This window comes from Hylobates moloch, unplaced genomic scaffold (genome assembly GCF_009828535.3).
Source record: "Hylobates moloch isolate HMO894 unplaced genomic scaffold, HMol_V3 SCAFFOLD_2, whole genome shotgun sequence".
Taxonomy (NCBI): domain Eukaryota; kingdom Metazoa; phylum Chordata; class Mammalia; order Primates; family Hylobatidae; genus Hylobates; species Hylobates moloch.
This window is the reverse complement of record NW_026652277.1, coordinates 49,634,038-49,657,311: the sequence shown is the minus strand read 5'-3', so window position 1 is coordinate 49,657,311 and position 23,274 is coordinate 49,634,038. Positions and strand designations below refer to the sequence as shown.

The following is a 23,274-nucleotide window of genomic DNA, read 5'->3' as shown; positions in this document are numbered from 1 at the left end:
GGAATAATTTTTTTAAAAGAAGTTATCAATAACTGCTAAAGAACACTCCACAAACACTGTCCCTTCTAAGAAAACAAAAGTTGAGATTGCCTCAAAACTCTTGGGATTCAATTATAAAAAGCAGTGAGGAAAAGAAGTGTGTGGAGGAAGAAATGGAAGTGGAATGTGGACTGATTCCGTGTAATTAAGCACTGCTTCTAAGCTAATATTGCAAAAGCCAGTAATTAATAGATAAACAAATAAACATCAACAAAAAACAAGGACCTAACATAATTTTAAAAACAGCTGGGCAGGTGCAGTGGCTCAAGCCTGGAATCCCAGCACTTTGGGAGACTGAGCCAGGAGAATCACTTGAGCCCAGGAGTTGGAGATTAGCCTGGGCTATGTGAGACCACATCTCTACAAAAAAATTTAAAAATTAGGAGAGCATGGTGGCATGTGCATAGAGTTCCAGCTACTCAGGAGGCTGAGGCAGGAGGATTGCTTGAGCCTGGGAGGCGGAGGTTGCAGTGAGCTGAGATCACAGCACTGCACTCCAGCCTGGGCAACAGAGCAAGACCTTGTCTCGAAAAATAAAGATAAAAAGTAGTTACCATCATCATTTTGGAAACATACTCAGAATGAAAGAGAATAATAAAACCAATGTAGCAAAATTGGTGAATCTGAATAGAGTATTTGGGAATTGACTATTTCTGTAATTTTTCTGTTTGAAATATTTCAACAAGTATTTTAGAGGCATGCTCACATGGATTTAAGGGAAAAAAAATCAAAGAGGATGTAGTTTGGAATATATATATTTACTGTTGCATTTAAGCTGATCTAACAACTTATGTACCTATATTCAAAATACTCACCCATTGAATGGAAGCCGTGCCTGGGTCTGGATACCAGATGTTCCAGTAAAGGTAGAGTTGCTTGCTATTGATACATATGAAGACTGCTGTAGCTACATGTAAAGAAAATTAATTTTAGATCATATTTCCAAAAATGGACAATACTGGCAGGTATGATGATCAGTAAGAAATACAAATTCATCCATTAAAATAAGAAAAACACAATGGAGAATTTCACACAAACACATACGTCATAGAGCTCTTTTAAAGACTCAAACCAATACTATAGGTGAAAATAATGTGAACATTTTACAGTACTACATAGTACAAATATAAAGAAAGTATTTCACAGAAGAGTTAAGTATGTCAGAATGATAGGAAATGCTAGATGAATGCTCTCAAAGTACTGTAATAACTTGTTTGGGCTAGAAAAATGCAATGTGCCTACTTACAAATAAAATGGGTACTATATTGATCATTTATCACACTACAAATTACAGAGAATGAGAAGTTACATGCACAATAGTTGAGTTTCTATTTTACACCAACTTCTAAACATTAGAAATGCTTATGACAAAAACACTGAACATTATTCTTTTTATCAGTAGCCACATAACGTATTCCAAAGTATATTTCATTAAAAAGTACACGTGTGGGTTTGTTTCCCCGTCTTTCATTCTAAAGACCAGTAAGAGTAGATAGATCGCTAAAGATACGTCACCTGGAAATGCATCTCACAGTTTATTTTCCAATAAATAAACTTGGGCTTATTTTCCAAGTCAGTGGCATCAAATTTATGTGTGAGGAAGAGCTTTAATAACAGCCACAGTCTTTTCTAAATTCATTTGGACTCTGCTGATTTTAACTTCAGTCTATTTTCCATCATAGCGCCACAGGCTTGCGCTCTTGCCAAGCTGCTCTCAGCTCCAAATTGTCTGACTTGTATATCTGACCTGTGTTATATATTTCTAAATGCTAAAGGTACACAGAAATAAACTTCAAGGTTTGGGTTAACATTTTAAGATTTTGGAAAGTGCCACTTCAATACTGAGTTAGATGTGTTCGAGTAGTTTCTGTGATAGCACTAGACATCTTGGACCCCATTATCACTTTTGCAATACAACGACTTCATTTTTTCCACATACCTGAGTAACATACTGAGCTGGAAGCACTGCATAACCCACGTTCCCTGTTCCCGGAGCCGGTGCCAGGACAGTGCCTGGTGGCAGGTTAGTGAGGTTGGGCTGGATCTGTGGCAGTGGTGTGGCAGGCATGATAAGCCGTTGCTGTGGCTGGCTAGTAGTTACTATTTGTGAAGTTGGATTGATTGGTTTTGGAACAACCTAAAAAGAAGGGACATATATCAATGACCACAAAATAAATTTTACAGCTGTTCAATTCAGTATAAATCTCTTGCACCTAAATCTTAACTTTCTATTTAAAAAGTAAATCATCTACTTGGGAAAGACTGAGAAAGAAGTTACGTGATACTCACTTGTTTGACGGCCTGAGCTGAGACAATTGGAACTGACATCCGCACTGGGGTTGTATTAACAACTACTGGCTTTGCTTTTTAAAAAACAAAAGAAGGATGAACAAGTTATTTACAGAAAATAGTATTTAAAACACTTAGGAATACTTAGCTCTCCCAAGTTATTCTCATAAAAGAGCTTAAAGAATTCCATTTGATTCCTAATTTGAGCAATCTTTAATCAGGATAGTTACCTTGCAAAATCGCTTACCCCATCTACCACAGAACTTATATCTAAAGTGGCTACAGTCTGTCCACTTTATGTGGGAATATTTGTAGGTTCAAGACATTCAAATGAAAATACTTCAATCTGTATTCAGATGATTTATACATTCAGTACTAAATCCAGTCAAATGAAATGTATAAATAAAAGAACTTTCATAAGCTTGAGTAACGACAGCACTCTATACTACTATTTCTAATTGCTGTTTCTATCCAAACCAGAGAATATATCATTCTTGGGTTTTTGTTTTTTTTTGAGAAGGAGACTCACTCTGTCTGTCACCCAGGCTGGAGTGCAGTGGTGCAATCTCAGCTCACTGCAACCTCCGCCTCCCAGGCTCAAGCGATTCTTGTGCCTCAGCCTCCCAAGTACCTGAAGTTACAGGTGCACACCACCATGCCCAGCTAATTTTTGTATTTTTAGTAGACACTGGGTTCTGCCATGTTGGCCAGGCTGGTCTCGAACTCCTGACCTCAGGTGATCCACCCGCCTTGGCCACCCAAAGTGGCGTGAGCCACTTATAGGCATGAGCCACTGCGCCCAGCCAGTGTAATTCAATATTTACAGAATACATAATAAAAGGCAGTACAGCAAAAAGGATAAGAACATGGGCTCTAAAGTCGTAAGACCCAGGGCATTTAAATCCCAGTTCTGCCATTTTCTAACAACTTAAGCTCTCTTTGCCTGTATCTTCATCTGCAATATGGGGAGTATCTACCTTATGGCATATAAGGGTTAAGTATATGTGGATTCATGAAAATTGATCAGAACACTGCCCTACAAATAGTAAATGCTCACTAAATGTTAGCTGCCATCATCGTTGTTGCAACTGCTACTACTATATAAATGGCATTGTAGCCATTGTTTCAGGAAAACTAAAGCACTAGACCTCTGCTGTCAGGGAGATTACATTCTAGTTCAGCTGATTAGGCAGGTGCCCAAATAAGATAAATATTATTAAAGAAGATACATGAGGAGCTGTGGGAGTTTAGAGGAAAGAGGATATATATATAAAAAATTGGCAGAGGATGGAAATATAGAAAAAGCACATGGAGGACACAGTATTGAGATGGGCCCCAATCAATAGGCCGGCCGCATGGAGGGCACACAGACTGGAGAAGGGCATTTCACGCAGAGACGGACGCGTGAGAAGTGGAGGCTTAATCTTGGGAAGCTGCAAAGCATATTCACAAATATTCGTGAACAAACCAGTCTGGCTAATACCTGGGATTAACGTAGACAAACACAGGCAAAAAGGCAGACTGCGGACATTTATGGAGGACCTTGAATGTTAGGGTAGGACTCTATATTTAATCTGTATTTTTAATTCAGTACGCAATGAGAAGTTTCTAGGGATTTTTAAATACAGAAATTATATTGAAATAAAAGAAAAATTAATTGTATTTGGCAGCAGTGCATAAAACAGAATGGAGTTGCAAGAGACAAGTCAGAAGAGTGCAAAAAAATGAGGGTCTGATCTGGAGTGACAGCAATGGGAATAAAGAGAGCAGATGCAAGAGACCTGGTGTAGGTGAAAGGACCATGACTTACCAACCACTGAATGGTAGCAACTGTAGGTATAAGCAAAGAAAATGTAAGTCACTGCAGAGCTTTCAAGTGACCAGGAAAATGACAGTTATTAGAACTAAAAACTCAAGGATGAGCTGTTTTAAAGGGAGGATGAAACTTGACATGGAGAAATACTGGGATGAAATTCAGGAAAGACATTGGCACTAGACATATACATTTGGACCAACAATTAGTGCAATTTTAAAAACTGCCTACTGCCATTTCCACTGATAAAAGCAGATTTAAGAAGATAGAAATGACATCTCTTCAGGTTTCATTGATGTAAAAGTAAGGCCTGGAGCCTGGTCTGAAAGAGAGGTTGAGAGAATTCTGAACAAAACGAAAAAGAATAGATTTCCTTAGATAGAAAGGCTACTATTATATCAGCAGTTTTTTGTTTTTTTTTTTACTTTTGGTGGGGACTGGAAGAATGATGGCTAAACACAAAAAAGCTGAGAGTCCTAGAAGAGAATCTTAGAGTAGGAACTCTGATTTAAAAGACAGCAGCCCACTGCAGCAAGGTGACAAACTAGGGCAAAGGAGGGAGAGCAGGAGACGTCTAGAGAGAATATATGATTAGTGGTGATGGTTGCACAATTTTGTGAATATACTAAAAACCAGCAAATTGTATGCTTTGAAAGGGTTAACTTTATGGTATACGTGAATTACATCTCAGTAAGGTTGTTATACAAAAAGAGTGTATGACTCTTTTCCTGTATGAAATACCGGAGCAGTGTGACATCTGATACCCAGTTTGAAGTTGTTCCTGTTCTGTTTGAATTTTCCTCAATTATACTGAAGCATTAGCAAGGTTATAAGAACCATTGTAGACTGGTCTCAGCAATGCTAGAAGGAATTAAAGGAGAGCCTGAATTCCTGCTTGGGACACAGAAGAGTGGACTCCCTCCACCACCTGCTCCTGGGAGAGATGACAGTCGCTGTTCCATGAGCACATTGCAGTGATTCTGAAGTGAGAGCAATGACTGGTGGATTCCAAAAACTTCCTGATGGTCCTGAGAAATAACTGGGAAGGAGAGTGACCTGCCTTCCATCACATTAAATGGGGACTATCCCTGCCTTCTCCTCATACACATGCACAAATATGTGTGCACACACACACAGACCCTCCCTCCCGCCCTGGCCTAGTAAAGAAAACTTGGAAACTCAAATTTACATAGGTTTGACACTTGCATGCTGAGTTTTAACTGAAGCCTGGGGAATGAAGAAAATACAAAATCAAGTGGTCATAAAACAGAATACTATAAAATACCTAGGGAAGGGGATGTTAGGTAACTAGGTCAACCGTCTGCATTTCTCATCCTCCTTAGCTTAGCACACATTACTAACTACTACTTCAGTTTTCATAGAAGCTGGCATAATTGTGTAGTTTTTAGTCTTTGGCAGGAACTCTGAACAATCCTTTAGAATAGCCTCCTTCCAAACTTCAGAAACCATACCTGCAAGTGTTTGAGGCTTTTTAACTTCTTAAATTGGTTTCCTCCCTCACCGAGATGATAGGTTGTATTCTGAAAAGGCTAACCAAGCACTTTCCTGAGTCCTTCTACTATTCTGCCTACCACTGAACCAGCGATTAACATGGTGGAGCCTTTGAACATTAGTTCTTGTGCAACTTTCAGGTGAAAATGTACAAGATAAGCCCCTTTGGCATTTAAGTAAATTCCTCATAAAGAGACATTAATATATTTGATGAACTAGAGCAACTATTTAGTGTAACTCTAATAAAAATTGTATTTAACTTGTTATTCCTGTGAAATAATATATATTATATATATCCAGATCTTTTATGGGACAGGAGAGAAAGACAAAAAGAGAAAAATATAGATGGATATAAGGGAAATAATATGGGCAGTATATGTATGTGGCTGGGTGGGAAGAGGGTACAGAGTGAGGTGAAGAAGGCAGAGAGATACAGGGGAGAACAGAGAGGCAATGTTCAAGGTGGAAAGCACAAAAGGAAGCAGAAGGGAAGCAGAGAATGGTGAAGGATTGCCAGGTAGCAAGGAGAAAAAGAGAAGTAGAGACAGGCAGAAAGACAGACATAAAGCTGGAAAAGAAGGCACTAGTCAATACTGAATTTTTTTTTTTTTTTTTTGAGACAGAGTCTCGCTCCATCACCCAGGCTGGAGTGTAGTGGTGCGATCTCAGCTCACTGCAACCTCTGCCTCCCGGGTTCAAGTGATTCTCCTGCTTCAGCCTCCCAAGTAGCTGGGATTACAGGTGTGCACCACCACGCCCACTTAATTTTTGTATTTTTTTAGTAGAGACAGGGTTTTGTTGGCAGGGCTGGTCTCGAACTCCCAACCTCAAATGATCCACCCGCCTCAGCCTCCCAAAGTGCTGGGATTACAGGTGTGCACCACCATGCCCAGCCAATACTCTATTTTGAAATGTCCATCCCATTCCTCTACTCTCCCTGGATCTTCCTTATACGAAAGGCATACTCTTGCTAATGAATAAATTAATGTTAACATTAATTAGGTTTAATCCATTATATGGATTCTCAGCATACTATTATACACATACAAACACACACATAAAATACAACCAATTATATGTAATGACTGCTTTCTATCATCATCATCATACTACCTAAGTAGATTGGACTTATAGCACTTCCCTCAGTACCCTGCTAAGTTTAAGTATTAAGAGAATATAAAATTTGACTCCCTTAGTCAACAATATGGTTTTTTCATTTTTCCCCTCATTTAAGATTATGATAATGATTTTATTCCAAAATCTTTTCTCAAAAGAATTAGAAAATATAACTGCTTGCTGTGTCTAATTTACTAAGATATATACTAAAATACTGCTTACTGTTTTCTCCCTTCAGTAATTTGAAAGAGAAATAAATAGGTTTTATTCTTCTATAGGTTCCCTCAGGTGAACCACCTATCAGGAACAGGTAGCTCCAAATCTCTGATCTTTTTTTTTAATTTTTAATTTTAGACTACTCAAGTATAGCATTAAGAAGAGGAAAAAGGTAGAACAAGGAGTTCCAACTGTAACTGTGAACAATCAATCAAGATAATTCACAACCTTCAGACTACCCTCTGATCTCTTTTTTGTTTTGTTTTGAGATGGAGTCTCGCTCCGTCGTCCAGGCTGGAGTGCAGTGGCGCAATTTTGGTTCGCAGCAACCTCCTCCGCCCAGATTCAAGCGATTCTCCTGCCTCAGCCTCCTAGGTAGCTGGGATCACAGGCACGCGCCATCACACCTAGCTAATTTTTGTATTTTTAGTAGAGACGGGGTTTCGCCATGTTGGCCAGACTGGTCACGAACTCCTGACCTCAGATGATCCTTGGCCTCCCAAAGTGCTGGGATTACAGGAGTGAGCCACAGCACCTGATCTACCCTCTGATCTCTTAATAAAAATCAAAGAGTAACCAACTAGTCTTTAATTCTTCTATTTACTTTCGATAAACAATATATCATTTAATTGCCATCAACTGCTTCTTGACGTTGTCAGAATATAAAACAAGGAAACACATAAGCCCTAAACTATAAACTATCCTGATCCTTTCATATCCCTCAATTTTTAGAAAAGTAGATAAATATGAAAAAGGTCATTTATGTGTCTATGGATGTATATCAGGTGGTAAGAAGGGTTAAACACAAACATAGAAAATAGAAGGACAACAAACAGGAATATCCTTTAGGGAAAATACAACTGAGCAAAATAAAACATTTTAATCACTTTTTTTTTTTGAGATGGAATCTCGCTCTGTCACCCAGGCTGGTGTGCAGTGGCATGATCTCAGCTCACTGCAACCTCCATCTCCCAGGTTCAAGCAATTCTTCGGTCTCAGCCTCCCAAGTAGCTGGGACTACAGGCGCACACCACCACACCTGGCTAATTTTTGTATTTTTAGTTGAGACAGGGTTTCACCATATTGGTCAGGCTGGTCTTGAACTCCTGACCTCAGGTGATCCACCTGCCTCAGCCTCCCAAAGTGCTGAGATTACAGGTGTGAGCCACCATGCCTGGCCCTCTAATCACTTTTTTAGTAGCAATTATAGATTCAAAATAAGTAAAAGCTGAAAGTGACATTAAGTTCTTACTTATACCTTGCCTATTTGTCACTTCAACTGACCCAAACCCTATCAAGGGGCTTTATAGTTTAGGAAATAAAATACATAATTCGGTTCCATCTAAATGTATCCCACTGGCATAAATGGCAGGTTTTAAAACCAGCAATAAAACGGCTAACCGCGAATTAACAAATAATTACTATTACCTGGTATAATAGCACACTGTGTACCAACATCTGGCAGAAAGAATACTACAGTTATGCACAACTATCATTCTATTTCACTGCCTTCTGCACCAGTTACTGGCTCAAACTCAGTTGAAATGCCACTCTTCATCAGGATTTCAGCAAGAAATGGACAAATGTTCTTTAATCATGTTAAAAGCATGAATTACTGTTTTTAAAAAATGGTTACTAACCTTGCTGAAGAGGCTGAGTGTTTGTACTGGGATTCTGACTAACTGGCTGGGTTGAGCTACTGGCTGATGTGGCAGTAACAAGTCGGACATAATGAAACTTGCTTCCAGGCACTTGAATCTGCTGGACATTGGGAGCAGTTGCCAGAGGAATAATTGTCTTAAACTGTGATGAGCTCACTCCTCCAACAGTGATGGTCTGCACAGTTGACTTCACTGCCTATTAAACAATACAACATGGCTGTCATTAATCTGGGATGTAACTTTCCTACTATTTTTAATTTATAACAACTGCTCAGGTTGTAAAGTATGCTCCTGTATTGCATCAAAAGCTGCTGAAAGGAACAACCTGTTCAAAGAGAAATGAAAAGAATGGTAATAAATACAGAAATAAAACCAAAATTAATGAGTTCTACCTTCCATCTCTAGTAGTTAACTTCCTTGGTAGTCCATTTCAGATGACTTGCTATGAAGAAATTATTACTTAATTTGCAAGTACTTACACAATTTTGTTAATATCAGGTAAAATTTATAAGAAAAGAATTATTTTAAAATTCCCAGAATTAAGCCCCATATTCAATATAGAGAAAAGATGATACAGATAGTTGGCATTATTGCTACCTACCAAAATAACTACAACAAATTCTATATTCCCATGTTCTGTATGTTTTGTATTTTTAGTAGAGACGGAGTTTCACCATATTGGTCAGACTGGTCTTGAACTCCTGACCTCAGGTGATCCACCTGCCTCAGCCCCCCAAAGTGCTGTTTTTTCCGAAAAGAAAAGCCTACCTGATACCCTTATTAAGTTTAGTAAATTCTGAAAGGCATAATACTCCCTAGGTATAAAAGTACCCACTAGCATATGGGCAGGAGGCCAAATTCAGTCCAAAATTACCAATTTTGTTTGTCTAGGGAAACTAGTTTTGTATTCCCTGAGTCAAAAAAAATATATCTATATATTTATATATAGATAATATATGATATATAAATATGTATTTTATATATCATATATTATCTATATATAAATATATAGATATAGATATATATTTTTGAAGACAGGGTCTCATTCTGTCACCCAGGCTGGAGTGCAGTAGTGCAGTAATGGCTCACTGCAGCCTCGACCTCCTGGGCTCAACCCATCCTCCTGCCTCAGCCTCCTGAGCAGGTAGGACCACAGGTACCACGCCCAGTTAATTTGTGTGTGTGTGTGTGTGTGTGTGTGTGTGTGTGTGTGTGTGGTAGAGACAGGGTCTCACTTTGCTGCCCAAGCTGGTCTTGAACTCCTGGGCTCAAGCAATCCTCCTACCTCAGCTTCCCAAAAGGTAGGGATTACAGGTGGGAGCCACAATCATTTTAATTGATTAAAATGATTTAATTATCTTTAAAATTAAAGACTGACATTAATCCTTTTCTTTGGTCCAACAAAAGGCAATGGGAATTCCCTAAAAGCTAAATGAAACATCTTAGGCAGAGCAGAACACAATAGTCTTTTGAGAAGTACCTAACTGCTGTTTAACCAATGTACGACACACTGTCATATAATGCAAAGGATCAAAGATTCTCTAACCAGATATATAGTATTATTTTATAAATAATTACATCCCCACCTACTGTATAAAAAGCTCTCATGCTAAAAGACAACTGATGTATGATGGAGGAAATCTGTATTCACTATATGGATAATAATTTATGAAACAAGAATTCTAAATACTTTCATAAAAGTCCAGGAGAAAACAAAAATAATGCCATTTAGTTCAGAAACATTAAAAAAGACATTACTTCTGCATAAAATAAGTCACATATTATCATAAGCAAAAACCAGATTCAAAATAAGAGATAACAGCAGCCATAGCAGTGAATTAAATGAAAACAGAAAGCATAAGAAAAATGATTAAATTTATAAATATGGAAGCTACTGAAAAATCAAGCAACCTATGAGACAAATACATACAATGGTGCAAAAGACATAGTCCTTACTATATCCGCTCAAAATGGGGGAAAAACACTAAGTACATTAGGAAACAAGGTGCTTGAAACATAATAGTTACATTTATTGGGTACTTAATATGCATGGAGGACAGTACTAAAAATTCTATAGAAGATTATCTGATCTAACAACTACACTATGAGGTAGTTATGGCATGGCATAGTACAGGGGTTGGTTTAACTAAGTTTGTTTAGTATACATTTTTCTATTGCTCTTCTAAAAGTACATTTGATTGTGTATATTTAAGGTATATCACATGATGTACGGGATACATATAGCAAAATATACATAAATGTTACTATAATGAAGCAAATCAATATATCCATCATCTTGCATAGTTGTCCATTTTGTTTTTGTGGCAAGGGCAGTTAAAATCTACTTATTTAGCAGGACTCCCAAATACTGTACAATTTTGTTATTTACAGTGTTCACACTGTATATTAGATTTCTACACTTGTTCATCCTACATATCTATTATATTGCGTCCTCTGACCTAGTTCCTCTGCTACCCCCACCCAGTAACCAGTTTTATTTTCTATCTCTGTATATTTGACCATTTTTTCCCAGATTCCACATATAAGTGAGATCACGCAATACTTTTCTTTCTGTTTCTCTCTTAGCGTAATGCCCACCAGATTCGTCCATGTTGTGGCAAATGGCAGGATCTTATTTTTCAAGGTTGAATAATATTTTATTTTATATATATACTACAGTTTCTTTACGCATTCATCTGTCAACAGGTTGTTTTCATATCCTGGTTATTGTGAATAGTGCTATAATAAACATGGAAGTGCAGATATCCTCACGAAGTGGTGATCTCATTTATTCTGAACATATTCCCAGCAGAGGGATTGCTGTGTCATGTGGTAGTTCTATTTTCAATTTCTTTAGAAATCTCCACACTGTTTTCCATAATGGCTGCACCAATCTACATTCCCACAATCAATATACAAGGGTTCCATTTTCTGTACATCCTCACCAACATTTTTTATGTTAACTTTTGATAATAGCCATCCTAATGGGTGTGAAGTGGCATCTCACAGTTGCTCTCATTTTCCATTTCCCTGATGATTAATGATGTTGAATACAATTTCATATGTCTGTTGGCCATTTTTGTACCTTTGCAGAAATGTCTATTCAGGTACTTTGCGTATTTTTTAATTGGGTTGTCTTTCTACTATTAAGCTGTATGAGTTCTTTTGTTGTTGTTGTTGAGATGGAGTTTCACTCAGTCACCCAAGCTACAGTGCAGTGGCGCCATATCCACTCATTGCAACCTCTGTCTCCTGAGTTCACGTGATTCTCCTCCCTCAGCCTCCCAAGTAGCTGGGAATACAGGCACACACCACCATGCCCAGCTAATTTTTGTATTTTGAATAGAGATGGGGTTTCACCTGTTGGCCAGGCTGGTCTCGAACTCCTGACCAAGTGATCGGCCTCCCTCAGCTTCCCAAAGTGCTGGGATTACAGGCATGAGCCACTGCACCCAACCTGAGTTTTTTATAAATTGCAGATTTTAACCTCTTATCAGATATATGGTTTGCAAATGTTTTTTCCTCAATCCATAGGCTGCCATTTCATTTTATCATTTCCTTTGCTGTGCAGGAGCTTTTTTGTTTAATGCAGTCCATTTATTTTTGCTTTTTTTTTTTTCCAGATGGAGTCTCACTCTGTCACCCAGGCTGGAGTGCAGTGGCATGATCTTGGCTTGCTGCAACCTCTGCCTCCCAGGTTCAAGCGATTCTCCTACCTCAGCTTCTCAAGTAGCTGGGATTACAGGAGTATGCCACCACAACTGGCTAATTTTTGTATTTTTAGTAGAGACGAGGTTTCGCCATGTTGGCCAGGCTGGTCTTTAACTTCTGACCTCAAGTGATCCACCTGCCTCGGCCTCCCAAAGTGCTGGGTTTACAGGCATGAGCCACCATGCCTGGCCTCGATTTTAGCTTTTGTAGCCTGAGCTTTTGGTCTGATATCAAAAAAAAACATTTCCAAGACCAATATCCAGGAACATTTCCTCTATGTTCTCTTCTAAAAGTTTTATAGCTTCAGGTCTTACATTTAGGTATTTTATTCATTTTGAGTTGATTTTTATATATGGTTCAAAAGCCCAATTTCGGCTGGATGCGATATCATTTAATCACCAAAACAAGGCTGAAGCGCAGTGGTGCCATCTCGGCTCACTGCAACCTCCACTTCCCCAGTTCAAACGATTCTCCCACCTCAGGCTCCCAAGTAGCTGGGATTACAGGCGTGTGCCACCACACCCGGCTAATTTTTGTGTTTTTAGTAGAGATGGGGTTTCACCATGTTGGCCAAGCTGGTATATAAGAGCTTTTAATCAGATTGGCAAAGACTGAAAATGACTGATTAACAGGAGAACATAAAAACAGACCACACCCAATGCAATCAGCTGACCTCTGACAATGCACCAGAAGCAATTCAATGAAGAAAGGATAGTCTTTTCAACAAATGGTACTAGCACAACAGAACGTCCACATGCAGCCTGTCACCCAGGCTGGAGTGCAGTGGCAGCATGATCATAGCTCACTGCAGCCTCAAACTCCTGGGCTCAAGCGATCCTCCTGCCTCAGCCTCCCGAGTAGCTAGACTATGTGCCCACCATCTTGCCTGCCTAATTTTATTTTTATTTTTCGTAGAGACCAAGTCTCACTGTGTTGCCCAGGCTGGGCTCAAACTCCTAGCCTCAAGTGATCCTCTTGCCTCAGACTCCCAAAGTGAAATATACTTCATTCTGCTTTTTAGTTATTCTTGGTGGAAGGGTTAGTGCAACAAGCTAGTTCTATATCGTCAAAAACAGAAAATCTATACTGCTGGGGTTTTAATCTAGGTATCTCCATTTCCTACTTATGTGATATTGGTTAAGTGACTAAACTTCTGAAAATGTGAAAATGGTACCTTTCTCATAGAATTGTGAGGATTAAATGAGTTAAATTATACAAAGTGCAAATAATAATATGTCACATAGTGCATGTTCAGTAAATGTGAGTCACTATTCCTATGATCATTATTGAAACAGATGATCAGCAATGCCCAATTTGGATAGCGAAGCTCAGAGAGATTAAGTAAATTCTCCAAGGTTACATAACTAAAAAGTAGCAGAGAAAGGATATGAAACAGATCTAACTCAAAAGACTATTTGCTTAACCAAAACATTATACTGCCTCCTACTCTAGGTGCTTAATAGTAACTAAATGATTGAATAAACGCAAATAACATCCAGTCCTCAAGAACTCTAAGAACTAAAGTCACACATCTGCCTCTAAGACACACAAAAGTATTAGTATATTAAATAGAAGTATCCACTGCATTTTAAAGACCTTTACTTTAAAAAAGTTTTAGACTCACAAGGAGGTGTAAAACTAACAGAGTTCTGATACATCCTTCTCTGAACAGAATAAAATCTTACTAACCATTGGACATTGTTAAAACTAGGAAATTGACAATTGGCACAAAACTGGTTTTTTGTTTTTTTGTTTTGTTTTGTTTTGTTTTTTAGACGGAGTCTCACTCTTGTCGTCCAGGCTAGAGTGCAATGGTGCAATCTCGGCTCATTGAAGCCTCTGCCTTCCCAGCTAAAGCAATTCTCCTGCCTCAGCCTCCCAAGTAGCTGGGATTACAGGCGCCCACCACCATACCTAACTAATTTTTTTTTTGTATCTTTAGTAGAGATAGGGTTTCACCATGTTGGCCAGGCTGGTCTTGAACTTCTAACCTCGGGTGATCTGCCTGCCTCGGCCTCCCAAAGTGCTGGGATTACAGGTGTGAGCCACAGCGCCCACCCAACACAAAACTATTAACTAAACTACAGAACAGATCATATTCCGATTTCACCAGTTTTTATGCACACTTTTTTGATGTGTTAGTCCATGTAATGTTATCACTTGTAGAGATTCATGTAATCAACACCACCATGAAGATATATAAAATTCTTCAATCACCCCAATCTCCCTTGCACTATGCTTTATAGTAACACTCTCTCCCCAGCCCTAAACCTTAGCAACCACTTATTAAACCACATTTCTTAGCATCTAAAAAACTAAGTAACATATCAGTTACACTTAAAAACTGAAAAAGACAGAAGGATTTTATACATTTCATTGCTTGAGAGAATTCACAAATTGGCCCCTGTCTTCAATTACAGTGGCCTGCAAAGAACTACATGTGAATGTCTCTCTGAAAATACACCCATTACATAAAACAGTTCATGTGCATTCAATAAAAATGTTCATTTGGAATTATCTCTGTTTCCTGAATAACACCTTTAAGAGTTGGGCTAAAAAGCAAATATCTTAATTTAGATTCAAAATAGCTATGTTTAACATATATAAGTGACTGCCCTCAAAAACGCGGATAGACTTGCAAGACATTTCTATTTGTACTATTTCCTAAGCCATTTCTTTTTACAGATTAATATAATTATATATTTAATACAATTTCTTGGATCATTAGTTTCCTATTACTAAATGCCAAAAGTCCTTACCTAAAAGGAAAAAAGGAATAAAACATTCTTCTTTTGTCCTCACAAATAAATATTCTCTTTTACTTGGTGATTTTGATACATATTTGTAGATATGTAGATATGAAAATAGAGAGATATGGCTTAACCAATATCCAAAAACACTGAATTTGTATAAATACATATTAATATAGTTTTTAAAAATTTGTGACAATGTTTATAGAGCTTGTCATTATGGAAAAGCTATGATTACGTTATCCTGATTCCCAAATTGTAGGTTATTAAAATAAATAAACCTAGCAGGAAACAAATCTGCAAGCTTTAAAATACTTTCAAGCTAAAAGAGACAAATGATAAAGTAAGAAAAGATAAATATTAAATGTATTACATGACCAATGACAGTGAACCTTGAGATGCACGAGAACATTCAGCACTGATGTACTGACTGGTGAAATATTACAAAAGAGGTATAAGCCATTCATTTGCTATTTTTCCATGGATATTAATCCAACTTATGTTTTATTCATAGCTATGAGTTATAGTGACATGGATGAGTAGTTTATATGTGGTGTATTAGTATCCATGGTAGCAGTCACAGAAGGAGTCCAATGATGATATGAAGCAAAATCAGACAAACTATAAGGTATCAGGACCAGAAACCAGCCCTACTAAGGATTAAAACATATTTATCAAGATAGGGAAAATAAAATAATATGGGATTAGCCTAGGAACAGAGTGCTAAAGATCAAAGGAATACATTTTTTAAAATCTATATATAAAAAGTTTATAAAAGTGGGCATCTCAAATCAATGGAGAATGGTAATAATGTGGATTAGCTACATGATCTGAAGAAAAAAGCTGATCCCTATACCTCATTCCTCTTAACAAATTCCAAATGGATTTAAGATTTAACCTAAAAAGTAAAACCACAATTGGTATGAAAATATATAGACCAATAGAACAGAATAGAGAGACCTAAGGGAAAAAAAAACCCATTAATGATCAAATGATTTTCTTTTTTTTTTGAGACGGAGTCTCGCTCTGTCACCCAGGCTGGAGTGCGGTGGCGCGATCTCGGCTCACTGCAAGCTCCGCCTCCCAGGTTCACGCCATTCTCCTGCCTCAGCCTCTCCGAGTAGCTGGGACTACAGGCGCCCGCCACCACGCCCGGCTAATTTTTTGTATTTTTAGTAGAGACGGGGTTTCACCGTGGTCTCGATCTCCTGACCTCGTGATCCGCCCGCCTCGGCCTCCCAAAGTGCTGGGATTACAAGCGTGAGCCACCGCGCCCGGCGATCAAATGATTTTCAACAAGGGTGCTGAGATAGTTCAACAGGGAAAAGACATACTTTTCAACAAATGGTGCTGGGAAAACTGAATATCCATGTGCAAAACAGTGAAGTTGGACCCTCACCTACCTAACAAATTATACACAAATGAACTCAAAAGAGATCCATGACCAAAATGTAAAAGCTAAAACTAAAAAAAACTCTTAGAAGAAAACACAGGGCAAAGCTTCACAACATTGGGTCTGGCAATGATTCCTTGGATATGACACCAAAGGTGCAGACAATCAAAGAAAAATAGAGAAATGGATATCATTAAAATTTTTAAATTTTGTGCATCAGAAAACACTATCAACAGAGTAAAAAGGCAACCCACGGAATGGGAGAAAACATTAGCAAATCGTATATTGATAAGTGATTAACATTTAGAATACACAGAGAACTCCTAAACGTAGTAACAAAAAATAAACAATCCAATTTTAAAATGAGCAAAGAACTTGGATAGACTTTTCTCCAAATAAGATATAGAAATGGCCAATACGCACATAAAATGGTGCTCAGCATTACTAATTATTAGGGAAATACAAGTCAAAACTAAAATAAGATACTACCTCACATCCATAAGGACGGCTACTGTCAAAAACAACTGTTGGTAAGGATGTAGAGAAACTGGAATCTTTATGCACTGTTGATGAGAATATAAAATAGTACACTGTGGAAACAGTACGACAGTTCCTTAAAAAAGTAAAAACAGAATTACCATATGATCCAGCAATTCTACTTTTGAGTACATACTGTACTCAAAAGAATTAAAAGTAGAGTCTTGAAGAGATGTTTGTAAACTCACGTTCATAGCAGAACTATTCACAATAGCCAAAAGGTGGAAACAACTCAAGTGTCCACAGACAGATGAATGCCTAATCAAAATACAGTGCATATATATCCAATGGAATATTATTCAGGCCTAAAAAGGAAGGGTATTCTGATGTATATGCTATAACACCAATGGACCTTCAGGACCTTATGCTAAGTAAAATACGCCCATCACAAAAAGACAAATATTGTATGTTTACACTTACATGAAGTACTATAGTCAAAATTATGGAGACATTAGTAGAATAGTGACTTCCAGGGACTAAGGAGAGAAAAGATGAGGGGTTATTTTTAATTTCTTTAGAGACAAGATGTCACTTTGTGGCCCAGCCTGGACAGCAGTGGTGCGACAGCTTAGGCACTCGCAAGGCAGCGATTGCTGCCTCAACTTTCTGGGCTCAAGGGATCTTCCCATCTCAGCCTCCTGTAGGTGGGCCTACAGGCATGCATCACTACGCCCAGCTAATTTTTTAATTTTTTAGAGATGGGGGTCTCGCCATGTTGCCCAGACTGATCTTGAACTCCTGGGCTCAAGCAACCCTCCCACCTTAGCCTCCCAAAGTGCTGGGATTACAGGCTTGTGACAGCACGCCAGACTGGAACGGGGAGTTATTGTTTAAAGGATATAGAAATTCAGTTTCACAAGAAGAAAACAGTTCTAGAGATGGATGGTGGTGATACTTACAGAACAATATGAATGTACTTAACATCACTGAACTGTATAATTTAAAAAGATGGTAAATCCTATATTACCTATATTTTGCCATAATTTTAAAAAATTGAAAAAATAGCTGGGTACAGTGACTCACACCTGTAATCACAGCTACTTGGGAGGCTGAGATGGGAGGATCATTTAAGGCCAGGTGTTTAAGACCAGCCTGGGCAACATAGCAAGACTCTGTCTTTAAAAAATTAAAAATAAAGAAAGAAATAGATAACCACTTGGCAAGCTAAGTTACGAAAATCAGTCAGTATCGCCCTGGCATGCAATGGCTCACATCTGTAATCCCAGCAATGTGAGAGGCCGAGGTGAGCAGATCACTTGAGCCGGGGAGTTCAAGACCAGCATGGGCAACATGGCGAAACCCCATCTCTACAAAAACTGAAAACATTATCCAGGCGTGGTGGCATGTGCCTACAGTCCCAGCTCTGAGGTGGGAGGATTGTCTCAGCCTGGGAGGTGAAGGCTGCGGTGAGCCATGATCGCACCACTGCACTCCAGCTTGGGTGACAGAGAGAGACCCTGTCTCAAAAACAAAAAAATCAGGATCAAAATGATGTAGAATCAAATACCAATTTAACCATTTCATAAAGTTAAAAAAAACTATCTGCTCCTGTACTTAATTTGTACTAAAGGAATGTTACATGTAAAAAAAAAAAAACATAAAACTAAATGATTTTCAAAATAGATAAATATTGGAATAAGGAAGACTTATCCAAGTGTGACTCAAAAACTAAAAATTCACACATGAAGAGACTAAATTTTGACTAATTTAATGTGAAATTTCTGCAAGGAAAAACATTATATAGAACAAGCCATGGAGAAAAATATTTGTAACCACATTAATAATAAAGAAATAAGTTCCTTAATGTACCATGGACATTTTTAAGACCACAAAGGAAAAAAGACAATGCAATAGGCATGGAGTTCACAGAGTAATTTTAAAAAATACAAATTTATATGAGATTATTTATTTATTTATTTATTTTTAAGACGGAGTCTCACTGTGTCTCCCAGGCTGGAGTTCAGTGGTGCGATCTCAGATCACTGCAACCTCTGCCTCCCCAGTTCTGGCGACTCTCCCACTTCAGCCTGCCAAGTAGTAGGAAGTACAGGCACGTACCACCATGCCCGGCTAATTTTTGTATTTTTAACAGAGACGAGGTTTCACCATGTTGGCCAGGCTGGTATATGACATTTTTTAATCAGTTAAATTGGCAAAGACTGAAAATGACTAATTAACGGGAGAACATAAAAACAGACCACACCCAACACAATCAACTGCCCTCTAACAAAGCACCAGAAGCAATTTAATGAAGAATGGATAGTCTTTTCAACAAATGGTGCTGGTATAACAGAAGGTCCATGTGCAAAAAAAGGAATCTAGACACAGACCTTACACCTTTCACATAGGGCTCACAGACCTAAACATAAAGTGCAAAACTGTACAACTCCTAGAAGATAACATTTGGTAACCCTGAGTTTAGCTCTATCTTTTTAGATACACTACCAAAAGCACAATCCATGAAAAAAAAAACTGGTAAGTCAAACTTCATTAAAATTAAAAACTGCTCTGCAAAAACCACTGTTAATATGATTCAAGAACATGATTTTTTAAAAGTACATTGTTAAAAGAATGAACAGGCTGGGTATGGTGGCTCACACCTGTAATCCTAGCACTTAGAGAGGCCGAGGAAGGCAGATAACTTGAGGTCAAGACCAGTCTGGCCAACATGTTGAAACCCCGTCTCTACTAAAAATACAAAAATTATCCGGCCTTGGTGACATCCACTTGTAATCCCAGCTGCTCAGGAAGCTGAGGCAGAAGAATCACTTGAACCTGGGAGGTGGAGGTTGCAGTGAGTCGAGATTGCGCCACTGCACTCCAGCCTGGGTGACAGAGCGAGACTCCATCTCAAAAAAATAACATAACATAACATAACATAACATAACATACAACATAACATAACATAACGAACAGACAAGCCATAGATTGAGAGAAAATATCTGCAAAACACATGGTAAAAGGCAACGAGAAAAAGGAGATCATAAAACTAATACCAATCATTTCCAAACCTATAAAGACAGACATATAGAACTGGATCTCAATTCAAATGTAGTGAAAAAAATATGACTGGGGAAATGTGAACACTAACTAGGTATTTAATAACATTAAAGGGGCTAGGCATGGTGGCTCATGCCTGTAATCTCAGCACTTTGGGAGGCCAAGGTGGGAGGATCGCTTGAACTCAGGAGTTCAAGACCAGCCTAGGCAACACAGCAAGACCCCCATCTCATTAAAAAAAAAAAAAAAAATTAAAAGACTGTAAGTTTTTTTCCCAAAGTCCCTATCTTTTCTATACATAAAGACACATCTACAGATGAAATGACATGATTAACCTAAAAAATGAGAAGCAAGGTGACAAAAAATAGGCAAGTTGATAATTCCAAAGTTGGATGAAAGGTACATGGGGGTTAATTGCTATTTCAACCTTTTAATATATTTGAAATTTTTTTGAGATGGAGTCTTGCTCCATCACCCAGGCTGAAGTGCAGTGGCACAATCTCAGCTCACTGTAACCTCTACCTCCCGGGTTCAAGCGATTCTCCTGCCTCAGCCTCCCAAGTAGCACCTGCTACCATGCCCAGCTAAATTTTTTAGTATTTTTAGTAGAAATGGGTTTTTGCCATGTTAGCCAGGCTGGTCTTGAACTCCTGACCTCAGGAGATCCACCTGCCTCGGCCTCCCAAAGTGCTGGGATTACAGGCATGAGCCACCATGCCTGGCCTATATTTTAAATTTCTATAGTAATAGTATTTTTTATTTTTTGAGACTTAGTCTCTCCTGGCCAAAATGGTGAAATCCTGTCTCAACTAAAAAATAAAAAATAAAAATAAAAAAGACTGTTTTTTAAAATATGGCAATAACGGCTGGCCATGGTGGTTCATGTCTGTAATTCCAGCACTTTGGAAGTCCAAGGCAGACAAATCATTTGAGCCCAGGAGTTCAAGACCAGCCTGGGGCAACACGGTAAAACCCTGTCTCTACAAAAAATACAAAAAATTAGCTGGGCATGGGATTGTGCTCCTGCAGCCCCAACTACCTGGGAGGCTGAGGTGGGAGAATCACCTGAGCCTGGGAAGTTAAGGCTGCAGTGAGCTGTGATCGCACCACTGCACTCCTGCCTGGGTGACAGAATAAGACCGTTTCATTTAAATAACAATTTTTAAAAAGGCAACAGGACCCCACAGGTATTCAATCAACACAATATATAATTGCATAAAACAAAACCAATATATATAACACAGTAAAAAGAAGAATTTCTCATTCATCTATTCTTTCTGCCTCTTTCTTCTTTGGGGTGGAGGGGCGGGAGGAGTCTTTCTTCTTTTTCTTAAAAAAACATAGAGACAGGGTCTCACTATGTTGCCCAGGCTGGTCTCGAACTCTTGAGCTCAAGTGATTCTCCCGCCTCAGCCTCCCAAAAAGTGCTGAGATTACAGGTGTGAGCCACTGTGCCCAGCCATTTCTACTTCTTTATCCTGGCTAATGGGTACTGGTATAAAGATCTATATGTAAGATAAAAATCTGGGTAACACAATCAATAGAACCTATGACTTGTAGTCACCTCAATTCCACAATTCTTACTAATCTTACAATAATTGGTCAATATATTAGGAAAATGGATCCCATTCTTTTCAAATTGTATTCATCACCACCACAATTCAATTACGTAAGAGCTTCACAGCTAAAAGCAAAAGCAATCAACTTCTGAAACCATTTCCCCAAGTCTGTTCTCATTTTCAACTTGGCAATACTGTCACTGGTCACATCACTTCCTGCCAGGATATCTGCAAAACACACTGAAAGTAAGCTTTATGATTCCAGTCTCTACCTGCCCACCACACAATTTCTGACAGACACTGATTCATAAAGCTTGAATCCACCACACAGACATTGCCTAATATTTTGCAAACTTTACTTTCATGTTTTTATTAAATCTCTTATCTCAGAAATATCCCAAGAGTCTCCATTTAATGACAAAATTAAGCCTAAATTTTCTTCGTTTTGAAGATTAGCCCTAATCTGATCCTATGTTTATTTTCTCTCCATTCCCTCCAAAGCATTTCCAATATTTCCAATTCATATTTCCAATCAGAGTAGTGATCTTCCTGTCCCATGTGTACTTATCTGTTTCAGCTCCAGTCCTTCACTCTTGTGGCTGACATCCATTCTAAACCATACCCATAGAAAACTTTAGCTTAAGATGCCCTCTCTAACCATCCCAACCGTAGTTGAATCCCCTTAGGTAGGATCTCATGACATAATTTATCTTTCTTTTCTTGGTTTTGTCAGTTTATGTTTGTGTAATTATTTGATTCATTTGTCATACTCCCTCCCCCGCCCCCATAAACTTTAGGTTCTGTGTATCTATTTTTGCTCTCTAATTCCCCAAAAAGAGCACAGAAAATGCCCCTACCACATAGTAAGCATTCAATAAATACTTGTTGAATGGTGAAAGAAGGAATACCAGGACTTCTTTCTTCCTCTTTCCTCTGCACTTTTATATCACCTAATCTATACTACACAACTTAGCACCTATCTCATCACTCATTGTTTTACTTGCATTCCATTTTGTCTGCTGAACCATTGCAAGCTGTTCAGCCTAAGCACAGGGCACACAGAGACCTCAATAAATACTTGATAGCCACTGATAATTACGAAATGGAAGAGTGTCTCTTTGTAACAAGAAGCCTTCATCATTGTTCAGACTCCCAGTTCACTGTACAACTAATGCCAATTTACCTGTGTTTACGTAGCATTATTATGTATATATACAGATGATTATTCTACAGACTGCTTGCTGTTAACCAAAATCCATATTCTCTTCTGCTTCCTAGGCTTACAGCCAGATTATATTTCTTCGTCTCCCTTACAGTAAGGGAGGGCCATGCAACTGAGTTTTAGCTAGTGAATGAATGGATGCAATATGCATACTTCCAGGTCTGGTTCATAAAAGCTTCCTGTATGTGCCTTTTCCGTGTCTTTTCCCCTTCCAGCTCACTGGAATGGCGATAACCATCAGGGAGACTGGAAGTATCACTTCTCCAACTGTAATTTCCATCCTATTGTCACTTCTGGCCTATTGTAAATATTAGCATTTAAAAATAAAACTGCTACATTACTTTTTAAAGTGCAGTCAACAGAATCAAATCAACATAAGTGATTTGATGCCCACCATTATTTACCAGGTTTTTAATTTTTTTAAATTTATTTTTGATTTATTTTTTATTATTATTT

General features: G+C 38.3%; 1 protein-coding gene across 6 annotated transcripts in view; it reads right to left on the bottom strand.

The window, feature by feature from the left end:
* Positions 1–23,274, bottom strand: part of LIN54 (lin-54 DREAM MuvB core complex component) — a 91,830-nt gene that overhangs the window by 12,907 nt on the left and 55,649 nt on the right. For all 6 annotated transcript variants that reach the window (XM_032148804.2, XM_032148874.2, XM_058433274.1 and 3 more), the window contains exons 5-8: positions 8,626–8,842; positions 2,329–2,402; positions 1,979–2,176; positions 855–946 (exon numbers count right to left, since the gene is read on the bottom strand). In XM_032148804.2, the coding sequence (XP_032004695.1) occupies positions 855–946; positions 1,979–2,176; positions 2,329–2,402; positions 8,626–8,842 (581 nt within the window). The remainder of the gene's footprint in view (positions 1–854; positions 947–1,978; positions 2,177–2,328; positions 2,403–8,625; positions 8,843–23,274) is intronic.